The sequence below is a fragment of the Canis lupus genome, chromosome 28 (genome assembly GCF_003254725.2).
Source record: "Canis lupus dingo isolate Sandy chromosome 28, ASM325472v2, whole genome shotgun sequence".
In the NCBI taxonomy this organism is placed as follows: Eukaryota; Metazoa; Chordata; class Mammalia; order Carnivora; family Canidae; genus Canis; species Canis lupus.
In genome coordinates, this window is record NC_064270.1 from 32,029,903 (window position 1) to 32,053,637 (window position 23,735).

Sequence of the window (23,735 nt, forward strand, 5' to 3'; positions counted from 1 at the left end):
TCAGAACAACCTAAAACAATAAAGTTGGTGGCTTTCACAATCATGTTCTTTGATATATAGCAGGGGATCTACCTCTGGGCTGCCTGGGGTGACCCCTCTGAGCTAACCCCCTCAGCTGCTGGGGGAGCCTTGTCCTGCAGCCTCTGGCACTGTCTGCAGGAACCTAGAGCCACAGTGCTGTGGGGAGGAAGCCAGGGAGCACTGGAGTCCATGGCTCTAGGAACTGGTCTTGAACAGCTCAGCTTATGTCTCCTGCCCTTCCTGGGATGTTTTGGGAGGCAAGCGCGTTCCAGGGACAACTCTCAGGTGTTTTGACACCTGTAGTGAGTATCTTTAGTGACCAGGGCAAGGCTTGAGAGAAATGACCTGAAGCACGGGGCGAGGAAGAAGCAAGAGGAGGAAGGCACTGAGGCGAGGCTGGAAGTTTCCAGCAGTGTTTTCCTGGGATTTTTGTTGCTGATGGCAGCTGATGCCGGATACAGGTGGGGTCCATGGGAAAGGACTTCAGGAAAGAAAGGACGAGGTGTGCTTGGGTGGAAGGTGGTGCCGGAAGGTGTTGTCTGTGAGGATGAGGGAAAGCAGGACTTGAGAAGTGGAGATATATGTCATGTCCAGTTGTTTTAGTAACAGATGGAGGAAGAACATGTTGGAGCCAGCGCCTCCCTGGGGTGTAGCTCTTAGCACCCAGCCTGACTGCACGGTCCTGGGGGTGCCCCCAGGCGCCAGGGCCTCCTTGAGGTTGAGCTAGGGCCCCGTGGTCACCAGTCATGTGCTCTCATGCACAGGATAGTGGGCTGAGCCCTGTCCCTTCATGTGGCCTCAGTGGACTAGAGCAGAGTTGTCTCCTTCCTGGAGGACAGTGCAAAGCTGTCCTAGGTTCCTGGGCTTGTGGCATTGCCAGTTTGCTCTGTGCCCTTGGAGCCTTAGTTATGGCATCTGAGCAGTAGGGTTAACCTCCACCCCTCTCTCTGTTGCTGACAGATTCTGCAGATGGGAAACAGGATGCATGCTCATGTTGGGGACCCTGGAGAAGAAATGATGAATAAAATGAAGTACTTTGCTTGTGGTTTTTTGTTTTTAATATTTTTAATTTTTTTTCTAAAGATTTTATTTATTTATTTGAGAGAGAGAGATCACAGAGGGAGAAGGAGAAGCAGATTCCTTGCTGAGCAGGGAGCCTGATGTTGGGCTCGATCTCAGGACCTTGGGATCATGACTTGAGCCTAAGGCAGGTGCTTAACCAACTGGGCCACCTGGGCACCCCAATGTTTTTTTTTTTTTTTAATATAGCATAATTCCTAGTGAAGTCTGGTAAAGAAAACCTGGAAATGCAGACACATTGTGCCAAAGGATGCTTTAGTATCACTCCTCGAGAAAACCCCCTTAGTGCCTGTGAAGTGGAAAAGAAGGTGCTAAACCTCAGAAAGCAGCCTGCTCAGATGGGCTTTCTCCAGTAACGCACTTCTCATCCTTTGTGTTTTGCTCTCCTGGCTTTACATGATGCATTTCCCAATTTATTCTCAAAATCTATTATATTATACTATACTGTGTCATGTTACATTTGTCATTTCCTGAATACTGTTTTTCTCCAATCTCCAAATGTGACCGTGTCTCTGAAACTCAGGGCTTACATTCCTGGCATGGTGTTTGGAAGGGAACCAGAGGTATGGGGGTGATGGGTATGGGCTTTCCAGGAGACACATTAATTGCCTAAATCTCAGGGGCCCTGGGAAGTAGTTCCCTCATACCCAGATGTAGTATGTTATTGGTAAAAAATAATATTAAATGAAATTGGAGCAATCAGGTTGTAAGATAGAAAAGGCCAAAGAGGCAGAATGATGGCTGGGCCCTTTCTACCTTGGAGGCCACTGTGATGCACAGACACGGGCCTGGCCTGCAGGGAGCTCACGGTCCACTGGGGGAGCCCAGTGTTGTATAATCCAAAGATGCACATGGGTGTTGTAGACACTGGGACCCACACTTCAGCATTCAGTGGGGATGAAGTACTGGAGGGCTGCATGGAGGAGGGGACACTTCTGTTGAACCTTTCTGAGCAGGTATCTGCTGGGCGGGGGGCGGGGAGGCAGCCAGGTGGAAGGAACAGTGAGAGCCAGCACAGAGGGTGGGAAAGGCCCTGGAGGGCTGGTGGAAGGCAGGGTGTGGGGTTTGGCTTGAGTACACAGAGTGAGAGCAGGAGGCAGAACCAGAGGAAAATTGCAGGGGTCAATCTTGGAGCACTTGGAGTCCCGCTAAGGAGTTTGGACAGCAGTGGACAGCCTTTGATGGAGTCATAAGACCAGGTTTGGGTTTGTGTTCAAGGAGAAACGGAGAAAAGAGCCCACCTTTGTTTATCTTACTCTGTGATCACACAAGTTGACTATAATTCGGAGTTTCCAGATTTGCCACTTAAGATACTGGCAGCCTCTCTTGTTTAATACATGGGTCCTTACCCGTAGGTTGAAGAGCCTGCCTTCCTCTTTAGGATTGTTTGGAAATTGGCTTTCCTGAGACTTCCCCCTGAGGTCCTCCCTCCTTAATAAAGAGCCTCCAAGTCTCATGCCCCTATATGGACAACGATTTAGTGCCTAAGCTGCTGCCCACCAGGGAGCTCTTTGGAACTGGCAGGGCTGTGGGCTGTTCTTCAGGCGACAGAAGGACACGTGCCCAGTGCCCACAGCTCACCCTGACTAAGTGGAATATACAGCTTCATTTTACTTGCATCTCATTGTACGTGTAAACAGAAATCTTTTTTGTTTGTTTGTTTGTTTGTTTTTTGTCTTTTTCCTGAAAAAAATGTATGGCCTCCTCCATAGCTAGCCTTGCAGATCAGAGCTGCTAAAAGGGCTGGCCTGACCCTGGGAAGCCAGAATGTATGTGCGTTTGGGTGGAGCAGGTCAGCAAACAAGGAAGGCAGTCGGAACTTGAGGATTTTGGGAGGAGCGGTGGCAGCAGGAGGCCAGAAGGGAGAGAGAGAGGCAGCTGCCTGGGAAAGAAGCCACTCCTGTGCACCAGGCCTTTCTGAAGCTACAAAGGGAGGGGAGGCTCCCAGGTGAGGTTTTTGAGGCAGGGAGGACAATGGAAAAGGGAGGGCTTAAGGCCCAGGCCTGGAGGCTGTGAGGAAGCCAGTGGTGTTGTTCTGCTGTAGGAAGAAGGGATTTGGGGGATGGGGTGGAGATGGGCTGTCCAGGCACCAGGTTCCTGCTCCAGACCCTGGCTGGGCACTTGGAGTTCTCCGAGGAAATGAAGGAGCAGCATCTGAGTCTTCAAGAGGCACCCAAGCCCTGAGTTCCCCCTGCAGGTGTCAGGAAGCAGGGTGCATTTTCTTCTTGTCTGGGACCTGGAAAGAGCTAAGCTGGAAAGCGTGTGATGCACAGGGATGGGAGGGGCCAGCTCACCTCTGGGTGCCCCGCAGATGAGAACCCGTGGCCTGCTTCTCAAGTGTCTGTGCCTGTGGAGGCCCTTGCTCAGAGTGATGTTGGCTCTCTCCTCCTCTTCCTCCTTCCCTTTCTCTCTGAAGCATTGCTTCCACATCCTGGAGTGAGAAAGGTGTCTAAGGGGAAATCGAGGACTTGTGGGGCCTTGGTCTTGAAATAGCACCAGGGAGTGTCTGGTTATTTTTCTGTATCCGAGTATTTTTGCACATTCTTCGGTGGAAATGCTAATTTTCCATCACTGGTGTCTTTGTTGTAGGTTTTCTATTTATTTGCTTAGCGGCTGTGGAATGATGGAATTAAAAAAATTTTTTTAATTATTTATTTGAGAGAGAGAGAAAGCAAGCATAAGCAGCGGGATGCAGGCTCTCTGCTGACCAGGGATCCCGACATGGGACTCCATCCCAAGACCCTGGGATCATGACCTGAGCCGAAGGCAGACACCTAACCAACTGAGCCACCCAGGTGCCCCTGGAATGATGATTTGGTCGATGGATTTCTATCAAGTCTGATCTTGAGTGGCCCAGTCTGTTCAGTCCTTCGTTGATCTCGACCACCTGAGCCAAGCAGATGAACCCCCTCTGTTGTTGGCTTTTGAAAGAAGTGCTATATGGGAATGTCAAGAGTCAGAGCTTTTCGATCTTAAATTCGGGCAGAATTTGTCAGTCTCCATTCATACCAGAGCACGTGCTCTCGCCAGTACCACCTCCTTCCAGTTGTGTGAGCCAAAACTGAGGCAAAATCCTTGATTCTTTCCTTTTTTTCTCATGCTTGATCTGTCAACATGTCCTGTGACAAATAAAGAGGAGATAAGCCCCTAATTATTTAATTCAACTTTCATTAAGATTCCAGCTGAAACCAGAAGCATGACTTTTAAAATAGTAGGAACCTTGAGATAATGGAAAACTTTGAGCCTTTGATACAAGAGATTTGAGAAAACAAAGCACAAAGCTGCCCTTGTCCTAAAAATAAGAGAGAGGCTGGAGCTTGTTTCTAAGTCAGGGCTCGAAGGCCCGAGGCATTGAAGTAGTCAGGTGGCCATTGTCAGATTCATACCTTTTTCTGACCCTTTCATCATCAAATTGAGTGGTAGAGTGGCAGGAAGGTCAGCTCTGAGAGTCTATTTTAACTCAATTGGGTTATTGTCACAAAACCCTTAACCTTGAGAGGGTTTGCCCGTTTGATGTGGGAAATTGTATCGTTCATTGGAGCTTTGTTATGTGTAATTGAAATCTGAGGTTACTTATCAGCCTTGTCATATTCAAACCACTGATTATGGCTCCCATACTTTTGTTATTAAATCCACCGGTGTAAGAGATGATTCAGGGTCTCTTGGGGTCAAGAAAAACTATCTTCTTTCTTTTTTTTCTTTCTTCCTTTTTAAAAGATTTTATTTATTTGAGAGAGGGAGAGAGAGAGACAGCACAAGCAGGGGGAGGAGGAGAGGAGAGAAGCAAATTCTCCTCTGAGCATAGAGCCCGACAGAGGGCTCGATCCCAGGACCCCGGGATCATGACCTGAGCTGAAGGCAGGTGCTTAACCAAGACTGAGCCACCCAGGCGCCCTACGAAGAACAGTCTTCTTTCTTGTATCAGTGATGGTGACAGTAAAAGTAAATGCTTATTTTAGCCCACACTTTTCAAAAGCACACTTGGGATCTCAGCTTTTTCCTCCACCTTCCACGTGGGTCTCGAGTCCGACCACTCCTCACCTTGGCTGCCAATCAGTCTAGTGCTCGGCCCCACCTTCTGACTCTGGACTCAGTTTCCTCGCTGATGTGATGGGCTCTCCCTCTGCCCCCGCTGCCACCCTGCTGCTGTCATCAGAGCACTCACGGTGGCCTTCACAGAGTCCTCCCCCGTGGGAAGCCCTCTGCAGGCCTTCCAGCTTCTCAGGGCAGACTTTCTGCTCCTGGCCCTCCTCCCCAGGGCCCATCACTCAGCCCACCCTTTGCACCTGGCAAGCTCCTTCCCATCCCTGGGCTCTTCACCAGTTTCTCGGCCTGGAACCTTCTTTCCCCGGCTCTGCGAGGACGGGCTCCTCCTTCCTTCTTCATGTCCGTCTTCGTGTCTGTCTTCCTTTTAGGGTACGCCAGAGAGAGAAAAACTCTCTCTGCACCCCAGAGCCCAGAACGAACCGAGTCAGCACTCCTTCTACTTTGCTGATTACAATTTGTCAGAGTGGCTGTGAATTAATTCAGTAAATATTCGAGTGAAATTTATTGCTTGATTTTACAATTCCTCGCCCACAGCCATTTTAGCAGCGTGTGTGTGTGTGTGTGTGTGTGTGTGTGTGTGTGTGAAAGAGAGAGAGCATGAGCTGAGGGTAGGAGAGTGTATTGGGTGTGTGGGAAGAGCAAGAAAATCACATTCTCTTCTCATTGCTCTGTAAACCCATGAATCATTGGTATAACTGTCCTCTGGCTACAGGGGGCTTTAAAGAAAATAGGACTGTGCTTTATGTTTCTCTGATTAGGTTCAGGCGAGGAATACAGGAATCTTAGTTGTAGGATTTTGAACTTACTAACGACTGGAGCCAGTCAGCGCCTTCTCAATGCCTGATTGTGCAAGTATAGACTCACTTCTCAGCAGCCTCATGTGGTCCATGTTCCTGCCTCTGCAAAGGTGAGGAAACGGGCCCAGGGAAGGTGTGTTAAGGCACCTGTCCAAAATTTGGAGCCAGATCTATAAATGCTCGTTTTTATTTTTATTTTTTACGAATGCCATGCTGTTTCCTTCTATAAAATTCTCAGAATCAGATAATTCAGATATTATATGTGAAGAGCATGATTTAATTCAGACTTCATCAGTTCAGAATTTTTTTTTTAAAGATTTTTTAAAAAATGTGTGAGACATAGGCAGAGACACAGGCAGAGGGAGAGGCAGGCTCCCTGTGGGGAGCCCGATGTGGGACTGGATCCTGGGACCCCGGGGTCATGCCCTGAGCTGAAGGCAGACGCTCAACAACTGGGCCACCCAGGTGCCCAGGTTGAGAATTTTTTATAAAGATTTTATTTATTTATTTGGGGGAGGAGGGGCAGAAGGGGAGACAGAAGAATCTCAAGCAGGCTCCAGGCCTCGATCCCACAGCCCTGAGATCATGACCTGAGCTGAAATCAGGAGTCTGACACTTAGCCAACTGCACCACTCAGGCGCCCCCCTGTTTAGAATTTTTTTAATAAGTGGGTCAAAGACTGAGCGATGTGGCTGCATTATGTATGAGAGAATGGTGTGAAAATATCCTGAAGTAGGCAGTGCCTTAAGAGAAATGCACGTTTTCAAGGCATTGAACAATACTTATTCTCTGTAACTGGCAGGCTGTTTACAAGCCATTCTTTTCCTCGTGGTCACATCAGTGGTCACATCAAGAGATCGGAAGGAAAGGGACAGAGGATTTAAGTGCTCCCTTTTCGTACAAAAGCACTGTTTGCAGACATTGCTAGAAAACGAGCTTTTAAAACTCTCTAAATGTCAGGCTTCTTACTAAAGAGTTCTAGCCATCCCATCCCTGGCACAGGTTTGCCACATTTTGCTTCTGGGGCAAAGTCATCATTGAGACACACAGTGGACCACACGTTGCCATTTATTTAGCAGAGCTGGGAAGGAATTTTCCGGGAGAGTTTGTCTTTGATCTGCAGAGACCAGCTGGGGGAGGTATTGGCTGAGCATCACCCCTGGGCAATGCCGGGGGGCGGGGGGGCGGAATTACTGATTTTCAGATAAATGAAATATAACAATGACTGAACCTACTCTCTAAATCAGGAAAGCTTCAGGTCTGGGAAGGCTCACTCAAGGTCAGCAGTCTCAGCAGGAGGATGTGATGCTATGATTTGTTATCCCAGCTGCTTCGATCTCACAGGGGGGATCTCACAGGGGGCTGCTCGGGGGTTTTAGCAAACTGGGTGAAATCTGCCTGTAAAGTGTATACAGTTGACCCTTGCACTGCGAGGTTCCATTTATATGTGGTTTTTTTCCAATGCAGTTCAGTGCTATAAATATACTTTCTCTTCCTTATGATTTCCTTAATATTTTCTCCTCTTTTATATGGGTTTTTTTCCGATGCAGTTCAGTGCTATAAATAACTTTCTCTTCCTTAATATTTTTTTCTTCTCCACTTTTATATGGGTTTTTTTTTTTTTTTTCTGTTGCAGTTCAGGGCTATAAATATACTTTCTCTTCCTTATGATTTCTGTAATATTTTCTCTTCCCCACTTTTATATGTGTTTTTTCAATACTTTCTCTTCTTTATGATTTTCATAATATTTTCTCTAGCTTACTTTCTTGTATGAATACAGTATATAATACATGTAACATATAAAATACATGATAATCAACTCTTTATGTTACCAGTAAGGTACTTGGTCAACAGTAGATTGTTGGTAGTCAAGTTTTTGGAGAGTCAAAAGTTATACTTGGATTTTGACTGCATGGGTAGGGGGGATGGTTGGTGCTCCAAACCCCTGTGTTGTTCACAGGTCAAATATTTATGTTAAATGCAATGACCTCAACGTGATTCAGTAATGAATTCATGCTGAAACATTAAGAAGAGACGAGTATAGGGATGTTGTCCGATGCAGGAAAGTCCTCAAATCCTTTGTTGTTGTTATTAATAATAATTTGCAAAAAAAAAAAATTTGCAAATCTTTGAAGGACTACTCTAAAGGCGAAATTTTAAGTGATGAATTTTAAAGTCAAAACACACGAGCTTTTATTGTTGATGGAAAGGGCAGGATTCAGATTAGGAGGCAGCTTCCAAATGTGCTTTTCCTCCTTTTGACCAGAGATGGGGGTGGGGGGATTGGAGAAACGGGGTGGGGGGCATGTGCACACACACACACACACACACACACACGCACACTGGGGGAAGGGAGAGCAGAGGAGAGGGAGACAAATACTGAGAGACTCTAGGACAAATAGAAACCCAGCCCAATTCAGAGTCTCAGAGACACGCAGAAATAGATATGGAGACAGACAGACACTTAGGTGAGGGTGCTTTGGATATAAAGAACCTGGGAGCCCTGAATGCTAAGGCCGGAACCACCCTTGTTCTGCTGAGTGGAAAGAATCTGCTCTGAGCTTGGTTAGCACTTGCGTCGCCCTTGACCCTGTGATGACTGTTGCCCTCTGAGGTGTGAGTCAGTGAGGGTAGCAGAATTCAGGGGCTGGCCTGAGCCCCCTGAAGAAGGCAGTTGGGGGGCCCCAAGGGTCTGGGTGTCCACAACCTCCCCTGTCACCCAAGGTAGGTTCCAGGAACCTCAAGTGGTTGTAGTCAGGAGGGCAGGGCTGGGGCCACTTGGACATGCCCTTGGTGGTTGAATGAGGGACAGGCTAAGGTATGGCGAGGGACAGCAGAGCATGAGAGAAAAGGGCCGAGGACAGGGGATCCAGGCTGGCCTGGCAGGTGCCCCCATGGGGATCATGAATCCAGATGCGGAAACCCCATTGTTTGATCCATCACCCCAGAGCTGAGGATGCCTTGGAAATCCGATGGCACCCAAATGTTTGCAGACTCTAGCTGCCGTTTGCGGGAGCCCTGGGGTCACAGAAGAAGCCACTTGGTTTGGGACAAGGGGCACAAGACATATGCTCTTGTCTCGGCTCTGCCCCGTGGGACTCTTTAGCCCCTCAATGAGTCACAGGTCCCCTTGGCTCTGGATTTTCAACCTCGGGCCCCAGAAGGATGCTCATGAGCTTCTTGAGAGCAGGTTGCTGGTGTGTCTGACTTGGCCGCCCAGGTGCCTGGCCCAGAACAGGTGACAAATCCTACTGAGATTGTCGTGGAACAATGTCCCTGTATCCCCATGCCTTGCCTGTTGTGGGGGTCAGGTGGGAAGAGAGGTGAGGAGGCTGAAGAACAAGCTGTAAGGTTGGCTGAGATGAGCAGTCCCTGGGGGAGGCACCCCCAACCTGGTGCCCAGGGCCTGCCTGGGAAAAGACCTGACAGCAGACATTTGTGGCTTGTACATGGTGAGCCCAGGAGGCAGGGTGAGTGCTTTCTGCTGGTTGTGGGAGCACCTGAAAGGGCAGGCCCCAGGCAGGTGTGTCTGCCCTGGGCTGTGCAGGGAGGAAGGCTATATTCCAGCTGCTGCCCCTGCCCCAAACCCCTGGTCCACTCCTCTTACACCATGCTACCCTGCACAAAATCCAGCTAATCAGACCCAGCCGAGGCCCATTCCTTGCATTCTGGAAACCTGGGCTTGGGGAGAGCACGCTGAGCAGATCTGGGAAGGCCCCTGGTGTCCCCAGCAGCGTGGGTGGGCCCTGTCCTCTTCAGGCCAGCATCCTCCCCTGTAGCAAAGCGAGTGTGTACTCATGCTGAGATATCTTTTCTGATTACAAAAACAACACTTATGTTGCCTCTGTGCACTTATATTCCTGTCTCTACACAGGTATATGTCTGTTATGTAAATGTGCGTGGATGTTTCTGTATATTTATGTTTGTATATAATTATCATATCCCAAATAAGCTCATACTATATATAATTCCTTAATTTGCTATTTTTTCCTACTTATTACTCAACTTGGAGCTCTGCTGACTATACACGTGAACCTACTACGCCCACGTCAACAGTGTGTGGTGCTGGAGGCGGGTCTGGCACTTGCCAGGTGCTGGGGAAGCCTGCCCTAGTGGGTGACCAGACATTACGCTCTTTCTGAGTTCTTGCATCGTCTTTTATGGTCCTTCTGTCTCACAGATCCTCAGGCTTCATAGATGCTGTCCCTACACCCGTCTGCCCTGCCCTTTCTGATTTGTTTTGGTTTCAGAAACACTAGGTACCAAACTGTCTTGGTCTGTTGAGGCTAGGTAAAACAAAAGTGCCATAGGTGGGGCAGCTTCAACAACAAACATTTATTCCTCACAGTTCTGAAGGCTGGAGAATCCCCAATCAACAGATTCGGTGTCTGGTGAGAGCCTGGCAAGGCGGTTCCCTGGGATTTCTTTTATAAGGACACCCTTATCCTTATCCTTATCCTTATCCTTATCCTTATCCTTATCCTTATCCAAGGGCTGGATCAGGTTCGAATCACATCCATCACACTGGGAACGAGATTTCAACATGAATTTTGGGGACACACGTATCCAGTCCATTGCACAAAGCTACCAGAATAGTATATAAAAGAAGGATAAGTGTGTTGTCAGACAATACCAGAAGAGCTTTTCATCAAGGAAAGTGCCGAATCTTTAGCACACGTAGTTGAACAGAGACGTTTTTGTGTTCCCTTGATCGCCGGTGAAGTCTTAGCTGGCTGGTTTGCTTGTTCACAGTCTGACCAGGTAGGGTGTTCTGGAGTTCTCGCTAGAGAAAAGGGAAGGACTCCTAACGATAGTCTGTAGAAAGCTCCTTCTTCTGTCTTTCTCATTTCCATGTGTTCTTTTCTTTTCTTCCTAATGTCTATAAATATCTTATTTCTGGTTAGATTTTTAAGAATCTGACTTTAAAGATTCCAGCTTAGGTTACCCAAGCAAGGAGTTCAGCGACACAGATGAGATTTCGGAGATATCGTTGCAGAAGGCAAGGGTATTAAGAGGCAGTCGAGTCCCTTTCTTTGTCAAGTCCTGAGACTTGATTGGCATTCTGGCATTTCTCCAGGATCCAGTTGCAAACAGGTGGCATCAGGAGCGCGGGGCTGCTGGCTCAGCCTTCTTTCTACCCTGCCTGCCCTAAAGCACTCAGCCACTGGAGCGTCTCTTCCGCTAAGTGCCTGGTGTTGTTGCAAATTAGGTGGTTGCAGAACGAAGTGTGTGTAGGGATGTTGCGTTGGGCACATGTGTGTGTGCACCCAGACTTGCACGACACCACACCGAGCCTCCTCCATTCTGGAAATACTCCTCCCCCTCCCCGCCGCTGGGGTTTGTGGGCTGTGTGCACCTCAAGGGAAGGATGAAGATCACCCTGAGAGGCCCGGTGTCCTGCAGGACGTACTTCTGTTCACAGGCGGCCTGGCAGGACAGCCGTCCCACGTAGTGTGTAGGCTCTAGATTCTCCTTCATGCCCAAATCTGTAGCTGTGACTAAATAAAATAGGAGACTTAGCTTGCTAGCAGATCACATTCCCCCAGCTTCCTAGTGGCTGGAGGCCACGGGCAGAATCAGAGCAGCAGTAATCAGGGGAAGGGATTATCCTTACAGTTATTTTTCCCTTTATTGGACAAGTAATCCAAGGGCCCAGGCAGTCAGGGGACTTGCTTGAGTTCACCCAGTTACAGTGAGTGACGTCCTTGGAAGGAATTCTATGGCAGTTGCTCATTGCCTTGGGGAAAATTCTGTCTCCCATCTTCCATTGGATCTGAGTGGGTTGCTTATTTGTGTGTGCTCTTAGCCTTCACCAGGCCGCTTCCCTCCCTGGGATGCCACCTAGCCTAGAAACGGCCAGTGTGTCGACTGCTGGTGCCCCTGGACCCCCGATGGTATCTCCAAGTGGCCCCCAACTGCTAGCTACTTGAATCTGAAAATGGGACCTGCTATAGCAACCCGACAGATGCTAGGTGCCGGAAATCTTGGGAGAAGTGTGCTGTCATCTGCTTTGGTTCTTTCCTGGAGCATCAGCCTGGAAAACTCTAGCAACCTGGCTTGCCAGAACTAGCTCTGTGTTCATGGAAGACGGCATCTGACCATGGCCTCCTTGGTCACCTGACAATCCAAGAAATGTCTTAGCATTTGGTCCTGTTGCAATGACATTCTCCCTTGACCTAAATGTTGAAGAGCGATATTGCAGAGCAGGTTCCTTTCCTCTCTGCCTGATGGGCACATTGAAGTGAAAGAGTCTTTTCGGCCAACCCCCCTCCCCCAAAATGACCAGTCTGGTCAAGCTGCTTTAGGGAGGAGGGAAGTGTGTGTGGGTGTGCGTGCGAGAGTATGCACATGTGTTGCGACAGGGACTGTCGCATTTCTTGACAAGGCTGTCCAATGTGGTGCATTTTGATAGAATTTAGTGCAGGACAATTTCAAAAATACCCTTTCTTGCACAAATCCATCAAACTCTTAGATGCAGAGATGAGGGAGATGGTCTGATCTGCCAAGAGCTCTGTGTTGTTTCTGGAGGGTCTCTCTCTCTTCAGGAATGGCAGGTGTCTTTCAGCCTGGAGGGTGTGAGCCAAGGCATAGAGCTTTGGGTCAGCACTGTCGCCTCTCTCTGGGTTTGGTTTCAAAGGGAAGGAGGCCTGAGGGCCACTTACCTCTTGCTCAGGTGGGCCCTCCAGGGGGACCTGAGAGGGTGGGGCTTATGTCATGGGAAGCCTCCCTGCCTCTAGAGTGCCTGCACTGTGGCCTTTCACTCTTGGGGGGTGGTTCCAAGATCTCTATCCCCAGGCTCACTTTCACTAGAATTCTGAGAATTTGCCATAGAAATAGATAACTTTCTAGGTAGATAACTTCTTGGGGCATCTTGGTGGCTCAGTTAGTTGAGTGTCCGACTCTTGGTTTCTGCTCAGATCATGATCTGGGGACCATGGGATCAGGCCCCAAATGGGCCTCCACGCTCAGCAAGGAGTTCTTTCTCTCCCTCTCCATCCTCCCCTCCCCCAGCTCCTGCTCTCTCTCTTTCCCCCTGCCTCTAAAATAAATAAATAGATAAAATCTTTGAAAGAAAGAAGAATGAACTATTTCTTGATAACGAGATAGCACTTCAGTAGAGGTAACTTTAGATTTCCTGGCAGGGAAATGCAGTTAGGTGCCAGGGCACTGCAGTTAGGATGGGGGAGGCTCATACTTGGACACAGTGTGTAATGAAAACAGGCCGGTTCTATTGAAGGTCCAGCCAAGGCTCTGCCAAAACGAGCTGGTTACCTTGGGAAGTCACCGCAGCTCCCCTGGCCTCAGTTCCCTTGCTTGTTTAGAAGGATGTGATAAGAGATGCCTGGGTGGGTCAGTGACTGAGCATCTGCCTTTGGCTCAGGGTGTGATCTGGGGTCATGGGATGGAGTCCCACATTGGGCTCCCTGCATGGAGCCTGCTTCTCCCTCTGCCTGTGTCTCTGCCTCTCTCTCTCTGTCTCATGAATAAATAAAACTAAAATCTTAAAAAAAAAAAAAAAAAGGACGTGATAAGCATGTTGGAATGGGAATTTTTCTTCCATCTTCAGAGTTGGAAGATTCATTCTGTGGTATTTGAGATTTACTTTCCCAAGCCCTTGAATTACCTCCTGTAAGACTTGAGCAAAATGTAACTGCTTAGTGAGAAGCCAAAAAACAACATTTATAGCACCTCTTTAGTGAGAGATATCCATGTTTTGGGGCCCCTGGCTGACTCAGTCGGTAGAGCATGTGACTCTTGATCTTGGGGTCTGGAGTTTGAACCCCACGTTGGGTGTAGAGATTATAAATAAATAAGCTTAAAAAAAGGGAGATACCTATGTTTTATTTATACACATACACATTCACACATGCTTTTGTGTATATACGTATATGTGTGTGATTATATCATATTATGCTAACTTTATCATGTGTTGTGCTAACTTACATTGATGTATTTGTGTGGGTGCTGATCTTATACTATTTTGTTGTTACAGTTCATAGAAGTAAAACATGAAACTATTGAAAGTAAACCAGAAAGATAGCGCAACAGCCCTAGGGTCCTACATTTTGCCAGCTGTCTTGCTTTGGGGACAGTTTCCACGAAGTGCTGTATTTTAACACAGTGTGTCATCTGTGGAGGGACTGATTTCTTCATTGTGTGAAGCAGAGGTTTTCAGACTCTGCTCAGTGGGACCTCAGAACTATATATTCTCTGAAATCCGAGGAAATATTTGAAACAATACTTTAAAACTTTGTTGACACACACCTGGGGAGCTTGGCAGGTTTGGTTTCCGTGGCTAACACAGTCTCTCTGTACTTGGCATTGGGTTACATGTTTCTTCCTCTCTCTCTCTTTTTTTTTTTTTTTTTTAAGATTTTATTTATTCATGAGAGACACAGAGAGAGAGGCAGAGATATAAGCAGAGGAAGAGGCAGGCTCCCTACAAGGAGCCCTATGCAGGACTCGATCCCAGGACCTGGGGATCATGCGCTGAGCCAAAAGCAGATGCTCAACCACTGAGCTACCCAGGCACCCTTGGGGTTACGTGTTTCTATCTTTCCTTCCATTCTGGATCCTCCATACTGTGTCGCCTTGGATACCACCAGCATATTGCCTTGTGCCGATGGATTAATTTGGTTTTGTACTGTCAGGTAGCTGTTTGGCCCTGTCTGCCTTATTAAAGAATATCCGTGATCCCAGGACAAACTATTAAGAAACAGGTGCTGTTTGCAGTCACTCATCAGTCTGCATCAGGACTCTGCCTGGTAATGTGCAACCTGGGGAGCAGTTAGCAGATCCCAGGCTGCCGCTGGCATCCAAACCCCTGGTGTCAAGTTATCAAGTTTGTCAAGATAGCTTTATTGTTCCCAATGATGGACTTTGTCATAAGAATATCTTCTAAATTGAGCTTATAAAATAAATGAAATCCTGCTTTTTTCTCAGTGCATAGGATTCATTTGGAAGAAGAGTTCTACTGTCAAAAATGTTTGGAAACCACTGATACAGTAAAAAGAGGGCAGATTTTAGAGGCAGACAGTTCTGGATTTGAACCCAACTTCCAGTGCTTGCTAACTAGATGGCCAAGGGCAAAGTAATTTGCTTCCCTAAGCCATTGTTATGCCATCTGGAAAATGGGCCTGTTCTCCAGCAGGCAGGCTGTTTTTGGAGACTACGGAGAAAGGTACAAATGGGCCTAGCCCGGTGCCTGACACAGAACGGAACAGCTCAGCATATAACTATGATAAAGCTTTTCATGCTAGGAATTAAAGTCCTCATATTTTATGACTGGTCATTAAGAGCTATCTTTTATGGAAAGACATACATCTTATTTTATTTGCGTGTATTTCCATATTACCTTGTATAGAAAATATCGTGTATGCATATCCTGGTAAATGCATTTTCCTCTAATTTAGAGACGTTTTAGCGGACTGGAGTGGCACATTCTTTCTGATGCATCTTTGCGGCAAATTAATTTCCCTTTCTTTCATTTTGAAAGTGCATGGAGCCTTAACAGAATAATTTATTGTACTTATTTTTTTCTAGTAGGGAAAAAAAACATCAAACAGCCGAGGGGAGCTGCTTTTATGCATTGGGACTCCAAAGTGCTGCTTTATTTTTATGTACAGGCTCTTTGTGGGTGGACTGCAGAAATCCCTGCTCTTGGAAATGTTTCTGAGCCCTCTGGGAAACTGAACAGGGGGAAAAGAGCTAATTAAAAAAGCTGCCATCCGCCTCCTCTAATTAACTTGCTCTCTGCTCCTGGGAGAGGGAGCGGAAATGTGAACACCACGCGGGCAGCACCGGAAGTAAATGCCATTCCTGTGGTCCACGGTCGCCCGTGGTGTTTTGATGCAGAAGTGGTTCGTGGTAAACAGGCAAGGGACCACAAAGGGGCTTGGTGTGCCCTCTCCCGCCCGCGCGGGCAGCGGTGAATGTGGCTCCTTCTGAGCAGGTGCACCGGCCGGGCAGCTGCAGCAGGGGGGACCTCATTGGAATTCAGCAGCTCGGACCCGAGAGCATCCGGCCCTCCCTGTCGCTTGCTTGTGCTGTTGGGAAAGAGCAGGGGTCCTTTGTGCTCTAAAGCCGCACGTCGCCAGGGCCCAGGGTTGCAGAAGCCCCGGGAAGAGCGCAGCCGTTCACTCCGTGCCTCCACCGCACGCTGGAGCAGCTCTCCGCGTCCGTGGCCGGCAGTGTGGCTAACTTCCTCCTGACATCTTGGACACATTTAGATCCCAGGGGTACGGCAAGGGGATCAGGGGTGGGACCTCACGGGACAGAGGCTGTCCTTCGGCAGAGATGGCTTTTGCGACCTGGCGGATGTGGCCCTTGGTGGAATGGGCCCAGTGGATGTGGACTGCGGTGACCAGCAGTGGAGACTCCAGCCTGATGGCCCTCCAAGGAAGCTCTGGAAAGAGGCAAGTTGGCTCCGTGCGCCTTGTCCTGATGCGTGCAGCGACGGGGGGCAGGGTGACATCCAGGGCCCGCCAGGGGGACCCGATCTCTTATTCCTCTTTGATTCTCCAGTGCGTGACGTCCTTGTGTTTTTCATGCTGGCGAACAGGCCCTGCAAAACTCCGCTACCTTGATCTGCTGTCGTCCACGTGTGTATCCTCACATCCCCCAGACAAAAGCTAAGGCCTTTGATATTAATGTGTGTTTGTAAAAAGTCAGCTGGCCCCCATCCTGTTTGTGTGGGTTCAGTCTTTACGCGTGAAACTTGATAGCGTGCAAGCTTCAGCTCATTGGATCTCGTCAAAAGCAGCTCTGAGGTTTCTGTTCTGTCTCTTTGGGTCCCTGGAGGGCCTTGCGGCTGGTTGGAGGAGCCAGGGTTCTTGGGGGTGGGGTCTTTGGCACTGATAAAATGAGTCACTGACAAGTTGTAAAAAACGTCAATGTGTAGATTTTTCTGAAGGAAAACTCGCCGGATGGCTCCTTTTTCCTGTGCTGGCTGACGGTGGAGGAGATTGGCTTGGTTCCTGGTTCTCTCCGCCTGCTGGCAGATAGTCTTTAGAAGATGCTGTCCTGCGTAGAGGTCACTAGTCCGTTGACCCTCAGCAGCATGAGCTCAGCAACGTGAGCATTTCATGCTCTAGACTCACCTGGTTCGTCACCCTCTGATTGTGTGTCTTCACCCAGATTTGTCAGCTGGGTCACTTTTGCCAGCAGCAGTCCTGAGTATCCACCCTCTTGATGATTACCTTCCCTGTTGCAAATGAATAAATGGCATTTTAGTCTCTCTACGATATCTCGAGGTGGGAATCAGCCCAGGGGATGCTGCTGCCGCCGCTCGTACTCTGGCATCCTCAGAGTGAGGTTGGTCCAGGGCATCTTGGGCAAGGGAGGAGCTGCCCCTGCAGCCTGAGGACACATGCTTGGCTCCAGAGGTCTCATTCTTTTTGGCTCAAAATTGAGCCCCTGGGAGAAGCAGGATGATGGAGAAGGGCTATCTGCTCTGGGTTTTCTAGAGTCCAGGACAAGGCTTTAGTTTATTGAGCAGCCTCCCTCTTATTTCTGAGTCGGATGTCCTTGGGGTGGAAGTTTGGTCCCGTTCCCTGGATGAAGAATCTTCCTTGAGAGCAGACCTTCCAGCAGAGCAGCAGCGGTTATTATCGTTCTCAGTGAGGTCAGCAGGCTGGGTTTAATGTCTTGGTCTGGTACATCCTCCAGCGAGCTGGCTTGTCAGCTTACTTTTTTGTTCGTTCGTTCGTTCATTCATTCATTCAACAGATATTTATTCATTGCCTCCTGGCTTAGGCTCAGAGATGCTGTGATAAATAAGGCTTGCTGCCCTCATGGCCTTGGAGCTCAGTAGATGAGAAAGATAACACAATGAGGAAGTGAATAAATCTAGAATAAGTTATGAGAAGCTCTGGGAAGGAAGGGCAGGGGAGAGAATGATGGGGGGAGAGACCATATGAAATTTGGTTTCATGGAGTATGGACCCTATGATGTGTTGGAACCATGGCATCGTAATGTGTTCTGGGAATATCAGTTTGACTGAATTGGTGCCAGAGTTGATCAAAGGTTCCCTTGTGTTTGTATTTGTCACTGAGGCCAGAAATATGTATTTCTCACGGGGCTTAGTTCAAAGCATACATCATTTGGGAACAAAGCTGGTGATAATGAGATTCCCTCTTGGGAATCATGCTGGGAAATGACTTTCCTCACATCTTTCCTTGAACAGTTAAATTGGGCAACAAGCCTGGATCTCGCTGTCCCGGGTAGGGGTCAGAGGGCCACACAGCCTCAGCAGTGCTGGCCCCCGGCCCCTCGGAGCAGACTCAGCCCTGGCCCCTGCCTAATCCTGTGCTTTTCTCCTTCTCTCTCCATCAGGAGTTCTGACTCTGAAGAAGCATTTGAGACTCCCGAGTCCACGACTCCTGTCAAAGCTCCACCAGCCCCACCCCCGCCACCCCCCGAAGTCACTCTAGAGCCTGAGATCAGTGCACAGCCTCCCCTGGAAGAACCAGGTAACCAAGGTCAGGTGCTCCCCCGGGGAAGCTTGGGAGCAGCCCTGGGCTGGGGCAGCTGGTTGGGGGGTACCCACTGGAGCTCCTTAGACACTCCCCAGCCACTGGCGTCTTTCTGCTCCAGGCTCTGCTCACTGTATCTGAGTGAACAGATACAGTGGATTATTCTGTTTGCTTTGATGATGTTTAGGGCTGGCCTGTGGGGAAACCACTCATTTAGTCCTGGTACCTTTCACTTGGCATCCAGAATTGGGTTTGAGGGGACAAGTGGGTCTGGGAGGTTTCTGTGTGGAATCCTATCTTGGGTTCTAATATTTGGCCCTTGATTCCCATAAGAACACTAGTTCTAGACAGCCCACATGAATCTGCATTTGCGTAAAGACCATAGCCTCCAGGGGCTGGGGAATGGAGGTATGTAGTAAATGGGAAAGAAGAGAAAGCCAGAGATACCCAAACCCATGCAGGATGGTTCATTTATCCCTCATTAACCACAAGTCCCCTGATTTCCTATCACTTTCCAGCATCCTGTCTCCCTAGTGTGACTTAAAACACAGACCTTTCCCTACCTTTCAAGTATGATTGCTGGAGGTAGGAGGGGATGGGATAGATCTCGGTCCCCAGTCTCAGCCTACTCACCTGGCTCGTGTTTTGTGTGTGCATCCTCCAGTTACACCAGCAGGAGTGGGACTACCTCCAGCATGGAAGTTTAATATGAGAGCTGGAAGGAGAATGGGGACTGCCAGAAATGGTCCTGCAGGCTGGTCAGGGGTCAGGTGGTCCCAGAAGTGATTCTACAGGCTGGTCAGGGGCCAGGTGGTCCCAGAAATGGCCCAGCAGCTGATTAGGGGGCTGGGTAGTACTGTCCTTAGACCTGCACTACCTTCCTGCATTGGGTTGTGTATTTTAGAGGGCCCCACTCTGACTTTCCTCCAGCCACAGTCCTCTCTACGTGGTGAGGCTGCAGGGCCAATCTCCTAGACCACACTCTGGATTCCTAGGGGCAGCCACTTCCTGGGCATATCTGGTCCCCTTCCCATGGCCCATCTTCCCAGGTTGACTTTACTCATGTTTGTATCTTGGAGGAACCAAGGATGGGGCCGAGACCCACAGGTGGGGTGTCCACACACCTGTGCTCAAGGCCACCCCAGGTGAGGGAGGAGAAGGAGCAAGCTGATGGCTGGGCCTCCATTCATCCTCTTACCCTGGCCAGAAGCCAGGGGAACTGTAAAGTCAAATGACATTTTGACCTTGATATTGGTTTTACAAAAAAATGGGTAGAATTCTTTCCACCTGTCCTGGGTTCAAACAGGCCATTATTTTAGAAAGGGTAGACACTCTGGGGCCGATTCCTAAGCAGATTTGCTCCCCAGTCCTGGGGAAAAGGGTTAGGACCAGTTTTGGGGAGGGTAGATGTCTTCGCTGGTGTCTGACAAATACGATTTTCATACTCTCCCGTCTCTGACAGCTCATCAGCTAGTAGGATCTGATTCTGCATGGCTAGCCTGGGGGCTGGGCCCTGAGAGGGGAATTATTGCAATTTATCTGGTTTTAAAGTAGAGAAGGAGCCAGAAGGACTGCTGAGAGCTTTTTAGCGTTCCCATTTTTTCTTCCATATTATGAAACATCTAAAAATTCATTTCCTGTAATACTGCAAAAAAAAAAAATCACCCTTAGATTGTAAGCCCTAGATCAAACATGTGATTGGAAGTAAACTATCCTTTCTTGTGGGTACAAGTTCATGCCCACACATGGGTGGGATACTTTAGGAAAGAATTGAGAAGAAGATGATGGTGTATTACAGTGTAGGGTCCATCCACCTGCTCCACGGAAGTGCATGCACAGGGAAGGATGTGAGCTGATGCGTGCCTTCTAGAATTTCCAGCCACTCATCCTGGGAGCATCTGGGGATGATTTGGTGCTTCTGTTCTTTCCTGTGGCCTGTCGTTCCTTCTGCCTGACTTGCTTTTCAACAAAGCAAAGAACAATCTCCATTCTTAAAAACAAACACGCACAGCACCGGCCTCTTTCTTAGGACGGCAGCTTCGGAAAGAATGAGCATCACAGGGGATTGAGAGACAACCGCCACCCGGAAGGGGTTGGAGCTGGTAATTGCCCCGAGCCACAGCCCCACAGAACTTTTCACGACATCAGTTGGAGTCTTTGAACAGGGATTTTCTGCTTCTCTTTCTTGGAAAACTCCAATGAAGCTAAATATAAACCGCTTACATAATGAGGACTCTAACGGTTGGGATCGTGACTGCTTAGAGCCCCCCTGGATTGGGCTGTACAAAGATCTGTTTGATTTGCTGCACTTGTTAGAAAAGTCTGCTGGTCCATTCTGCAGACAGCGTGGGGCACAGCAGAGGCGTGAGTAGGCGGGTGTACCTGCTTTCAGAGGTGGCTAGAGGGGGAGAAAGGTTCCTTCGGAGAACCGCAGGAAAGAAAGGGCACCGAGGGAGATACCTATTGTTTGGCTTTCCTCTGCAAAGTGCCTGGAATATTGCTAAAGGTGCCAGAAGAGCCACATGAAATGATAGATTAGACCCTTGGCTGTGAATAAAGACCTGATTTGCTCTCCTAGAAACCCACATGGTGGGAAGCAATCAGGCAGTGGCCTCACTTTGGGTCCTGCCAGCATGTATGTGGCCCTGGGGACAGGAGGATGGGGGGATGCCCTTCATCTAGGCTGGACTGGGCCAGGATGCAGCTTGTCTGAGCCCGGTTTTCTCTTACCCGTAAAATGAAGAGGGCAGCCTGCCAGCCCCCCAGGGTCCTCCTTCCCTTTCTGGCCTTCCCTGGTTCTGAGATCACAGTGTGTCGCTGCCGTATGGTGGCCAGTGTGGGGCATACGTAGAAATAAGCAATAGCTCCCATTTAAGTGTCCACTGCGTGCCAGGCCTGTGCTGGGTTCTCTTTGAGTTTCATAACCAGCTCAGCCCAGAATCATCCCCCTGTGCTCACATCCCTGTGTAACATTACCTGCTCCCCCAGTGGGAGGTGGAGATTCCAGACCTCGCCCTCCATGAGGGGTGCTGGGATCAGAACCCAGAACTCTTGACTCCTTTCCATTGGGAAACCAGGCTGCTCTCTGCAGGTGAAGCGAGCTGGTGCATTAAGGTACCCCAAGGCAGAGGATGGACAAGCAGTTGTGAGGTGGGCAGCAAGCGGATGGTCAGTGAGCTGAGCCTGGTTTTGTGATACCAGAGGTGGGCTCCTTCGATGGTTGCCCTCCCTCCGGGGACATTGCTTCCCCTGTGGTGAAGCCTATTTTCTTCCCTTCGCTGGGAGACTGCCCAGGAAGGCCCGTCTTGGGGCCTTGGAGGTGACTGGAGACACTGCCCTGCGTGCTCTAGACCTTTCCTCTCTGCCGCAGGGGAAGGGTGGCCTTTGCTGAGGCACTGATTGTGTTCCACATGGTTGTTCGTGGCCAGTGTCTTTAGGGGGACTCAGAAAGGAGCTCAGCACACCCAGTGGCTTCTGTCCCCCAGGGGACCATGTCTCCATACACATTATTACTTACCTTCCTCTCCCCTGAGTCTGCAGGGCAGGGGTGCCCCTACAGAGAGATAGGAAGGCATCCGGGAGCCCAGCCAGGTGAGGGCCTTCCCAACCTTCCCTGGGGCAGGGGTACAGGGAGTGGGTGTCACTTTCACATGCACAAGGGTTGCCGTGTCCTGGTACGGCTGTGCCCTGTGTTGGGACCTTAAGTGGTTCTCACTTTTTGTCCTCACGAGAATGCCTGGTTTTCAGCTGAGGCTCAGAGGTGTCCACCTGCAGGAGGAGGGTGGGCACACCAAGAATCTGGAGGGGCTCCGAGCCTCCGAGCGAGCACTGATTTCCCTTAATGACTTTCCTGGGGGAACTGACTGCTCTCTGAGCCCCGCTCAGTGGCCCCTGATGGCCCCGCGAGGTGCACAAGGATTTCACGATGCTCATGGGCCCAACATACCCAGGTGAGTAGCTCCTTTCCTCCCAGGACAGAGGATGAGCTGGGCCCTGGGACTGTTGTCCTGCTACAGCTAGAACAACAGGTCACATTTGTGCATGTTTTCCTTGCAGCAGGTACTGTTAGAAGGATGACCTCTGATTTATGCCACCCCTGCGAGGTGGTTTTGGGGACGGTGACAGTGAGGCACAGTGAGGTTACGGAGCTTTGGCCAGGGTCACCCAGCTGAGCAGCGGCAGAGCCAGGGTCTGTGTCACCTGGGGCCCGTGAGCCCTGACTCGGCTGGAGTCCGCACTGGGGCGTGTGGTGTCCTAGTGATCCGTCGCGATGCTATCTTCTTTAGCTCGTAGAGAAAGCGCTTCCAGAACTGCTGGTTTCATGCCCCCTGTGACATGGAGGGGAGGTGGGAGGTGGGGGGAAGTCTGGGAACACAGGCTGAAAGAGCAGAGTGGCCACTGTCAGAGTCACCCCTGCCGGTGCCTCTCCCCACCTCCCAGGAGTGAGAAGCACGGAGTTTGTCAACAGGAAGACAGCCCGGTGCTTCCCTGGGGCCTGGCCAGGGGTGGACAGTGGCCCGCCCGGCCGGCAGCCCTGTGTGGGGAGAGCCAGGGCAGGACGTGGGGTCGGGGGAGGAAGCCGCCGAGCTCTGGCCCGGAGGATGCAGGAGACAGCAGTCCCCGGGGCAGGGGAGAAGGGACATTCAGTGTGCCCCAGGCAGAGCCGGCACCCAGCCCAAGGCTTTGCACGCTGCCCTGCAGCGGGACTGCACGCTCCAGCCCCCACGGTGCTCCTGGTGCCCCTGGGGAGATGTCACTCTTTGCTCCTTGCACTCTTTGCGAGGTCCCTTTTATGTTCTCCCATCCTAACTGGGGCGGCTTCATTTGGCTGCTCACACGGTGGGCTCTGGTAGGAATGAGCTGGTTTGCATAGAGAACTTCCATCTCTAAGCAAAGACACCCTGGTTAATACTTGTCACTCCCCACAATGCCTCGGGCCGTGCTGCTCCATCTTCAGATTTTGGCATTTGAAGGAAGGTTTGAGAAGATAGACGTGTGAGATCAGGGCAGGCGTCCAGGAGGCAGCGGGCACAGACCCAGTGGGTTGGACCTAGTGGTCCTCAGGGCCCAGCAGGGTGTCTGTGAGAATCTGAAGGCCCTCCTGGTCCGGAGGAGCAGCTGGCTTCTCATGGGCCTCCTGCCTCTCTTGTTGGCCCATTCTGGGCTTGGTGACAATATGGGAGGGTGGGCACACAGGGACCGCCCCTGCTGCCACTTCCACCCTCCTCATGCCCCCTATCTCCAGGCAAAATCCCTGCAGGCAATCAGAGCTCACCTCAAAGGTCAATCCAAGCCAATCCAGGCTCCTCCTCCAAAC

At 49.9% G+C, this 23,735-nt stretch overlaps 1 protein-coding gene across 18 annotated transcripts in view; it reads left to right on the forward strand.

Moving 5' to 3' along the window:
• TACC2 (transforming acidic coiled-coil containing protein 2) overlaps positions 1–23,735 on the forward strand; it is a 212,078-nt gene that overhangs the window by 142,835 nt on the left and 45,508 nt on the right. For 11 of the 18 annotated variants that reach the window (XM_049103376.1, XM_049103386.1, XM_049103390.1 and 8 more), the window contains one exon: positions 18,279–18,424. In XM_049103376.1, the coding sequence (XP_048959333.1) occupies positions 18,279–18,424 (146 nt within the window). The remainder of the gene's footprint in view (positions 1–18,278; positions 18,425–23,735) is intronic. The other 7 variants (XM_049103382.1, XM_049103379.1, XM_049103387.1 and 4 more) reach the window with 1 other exon arrangement.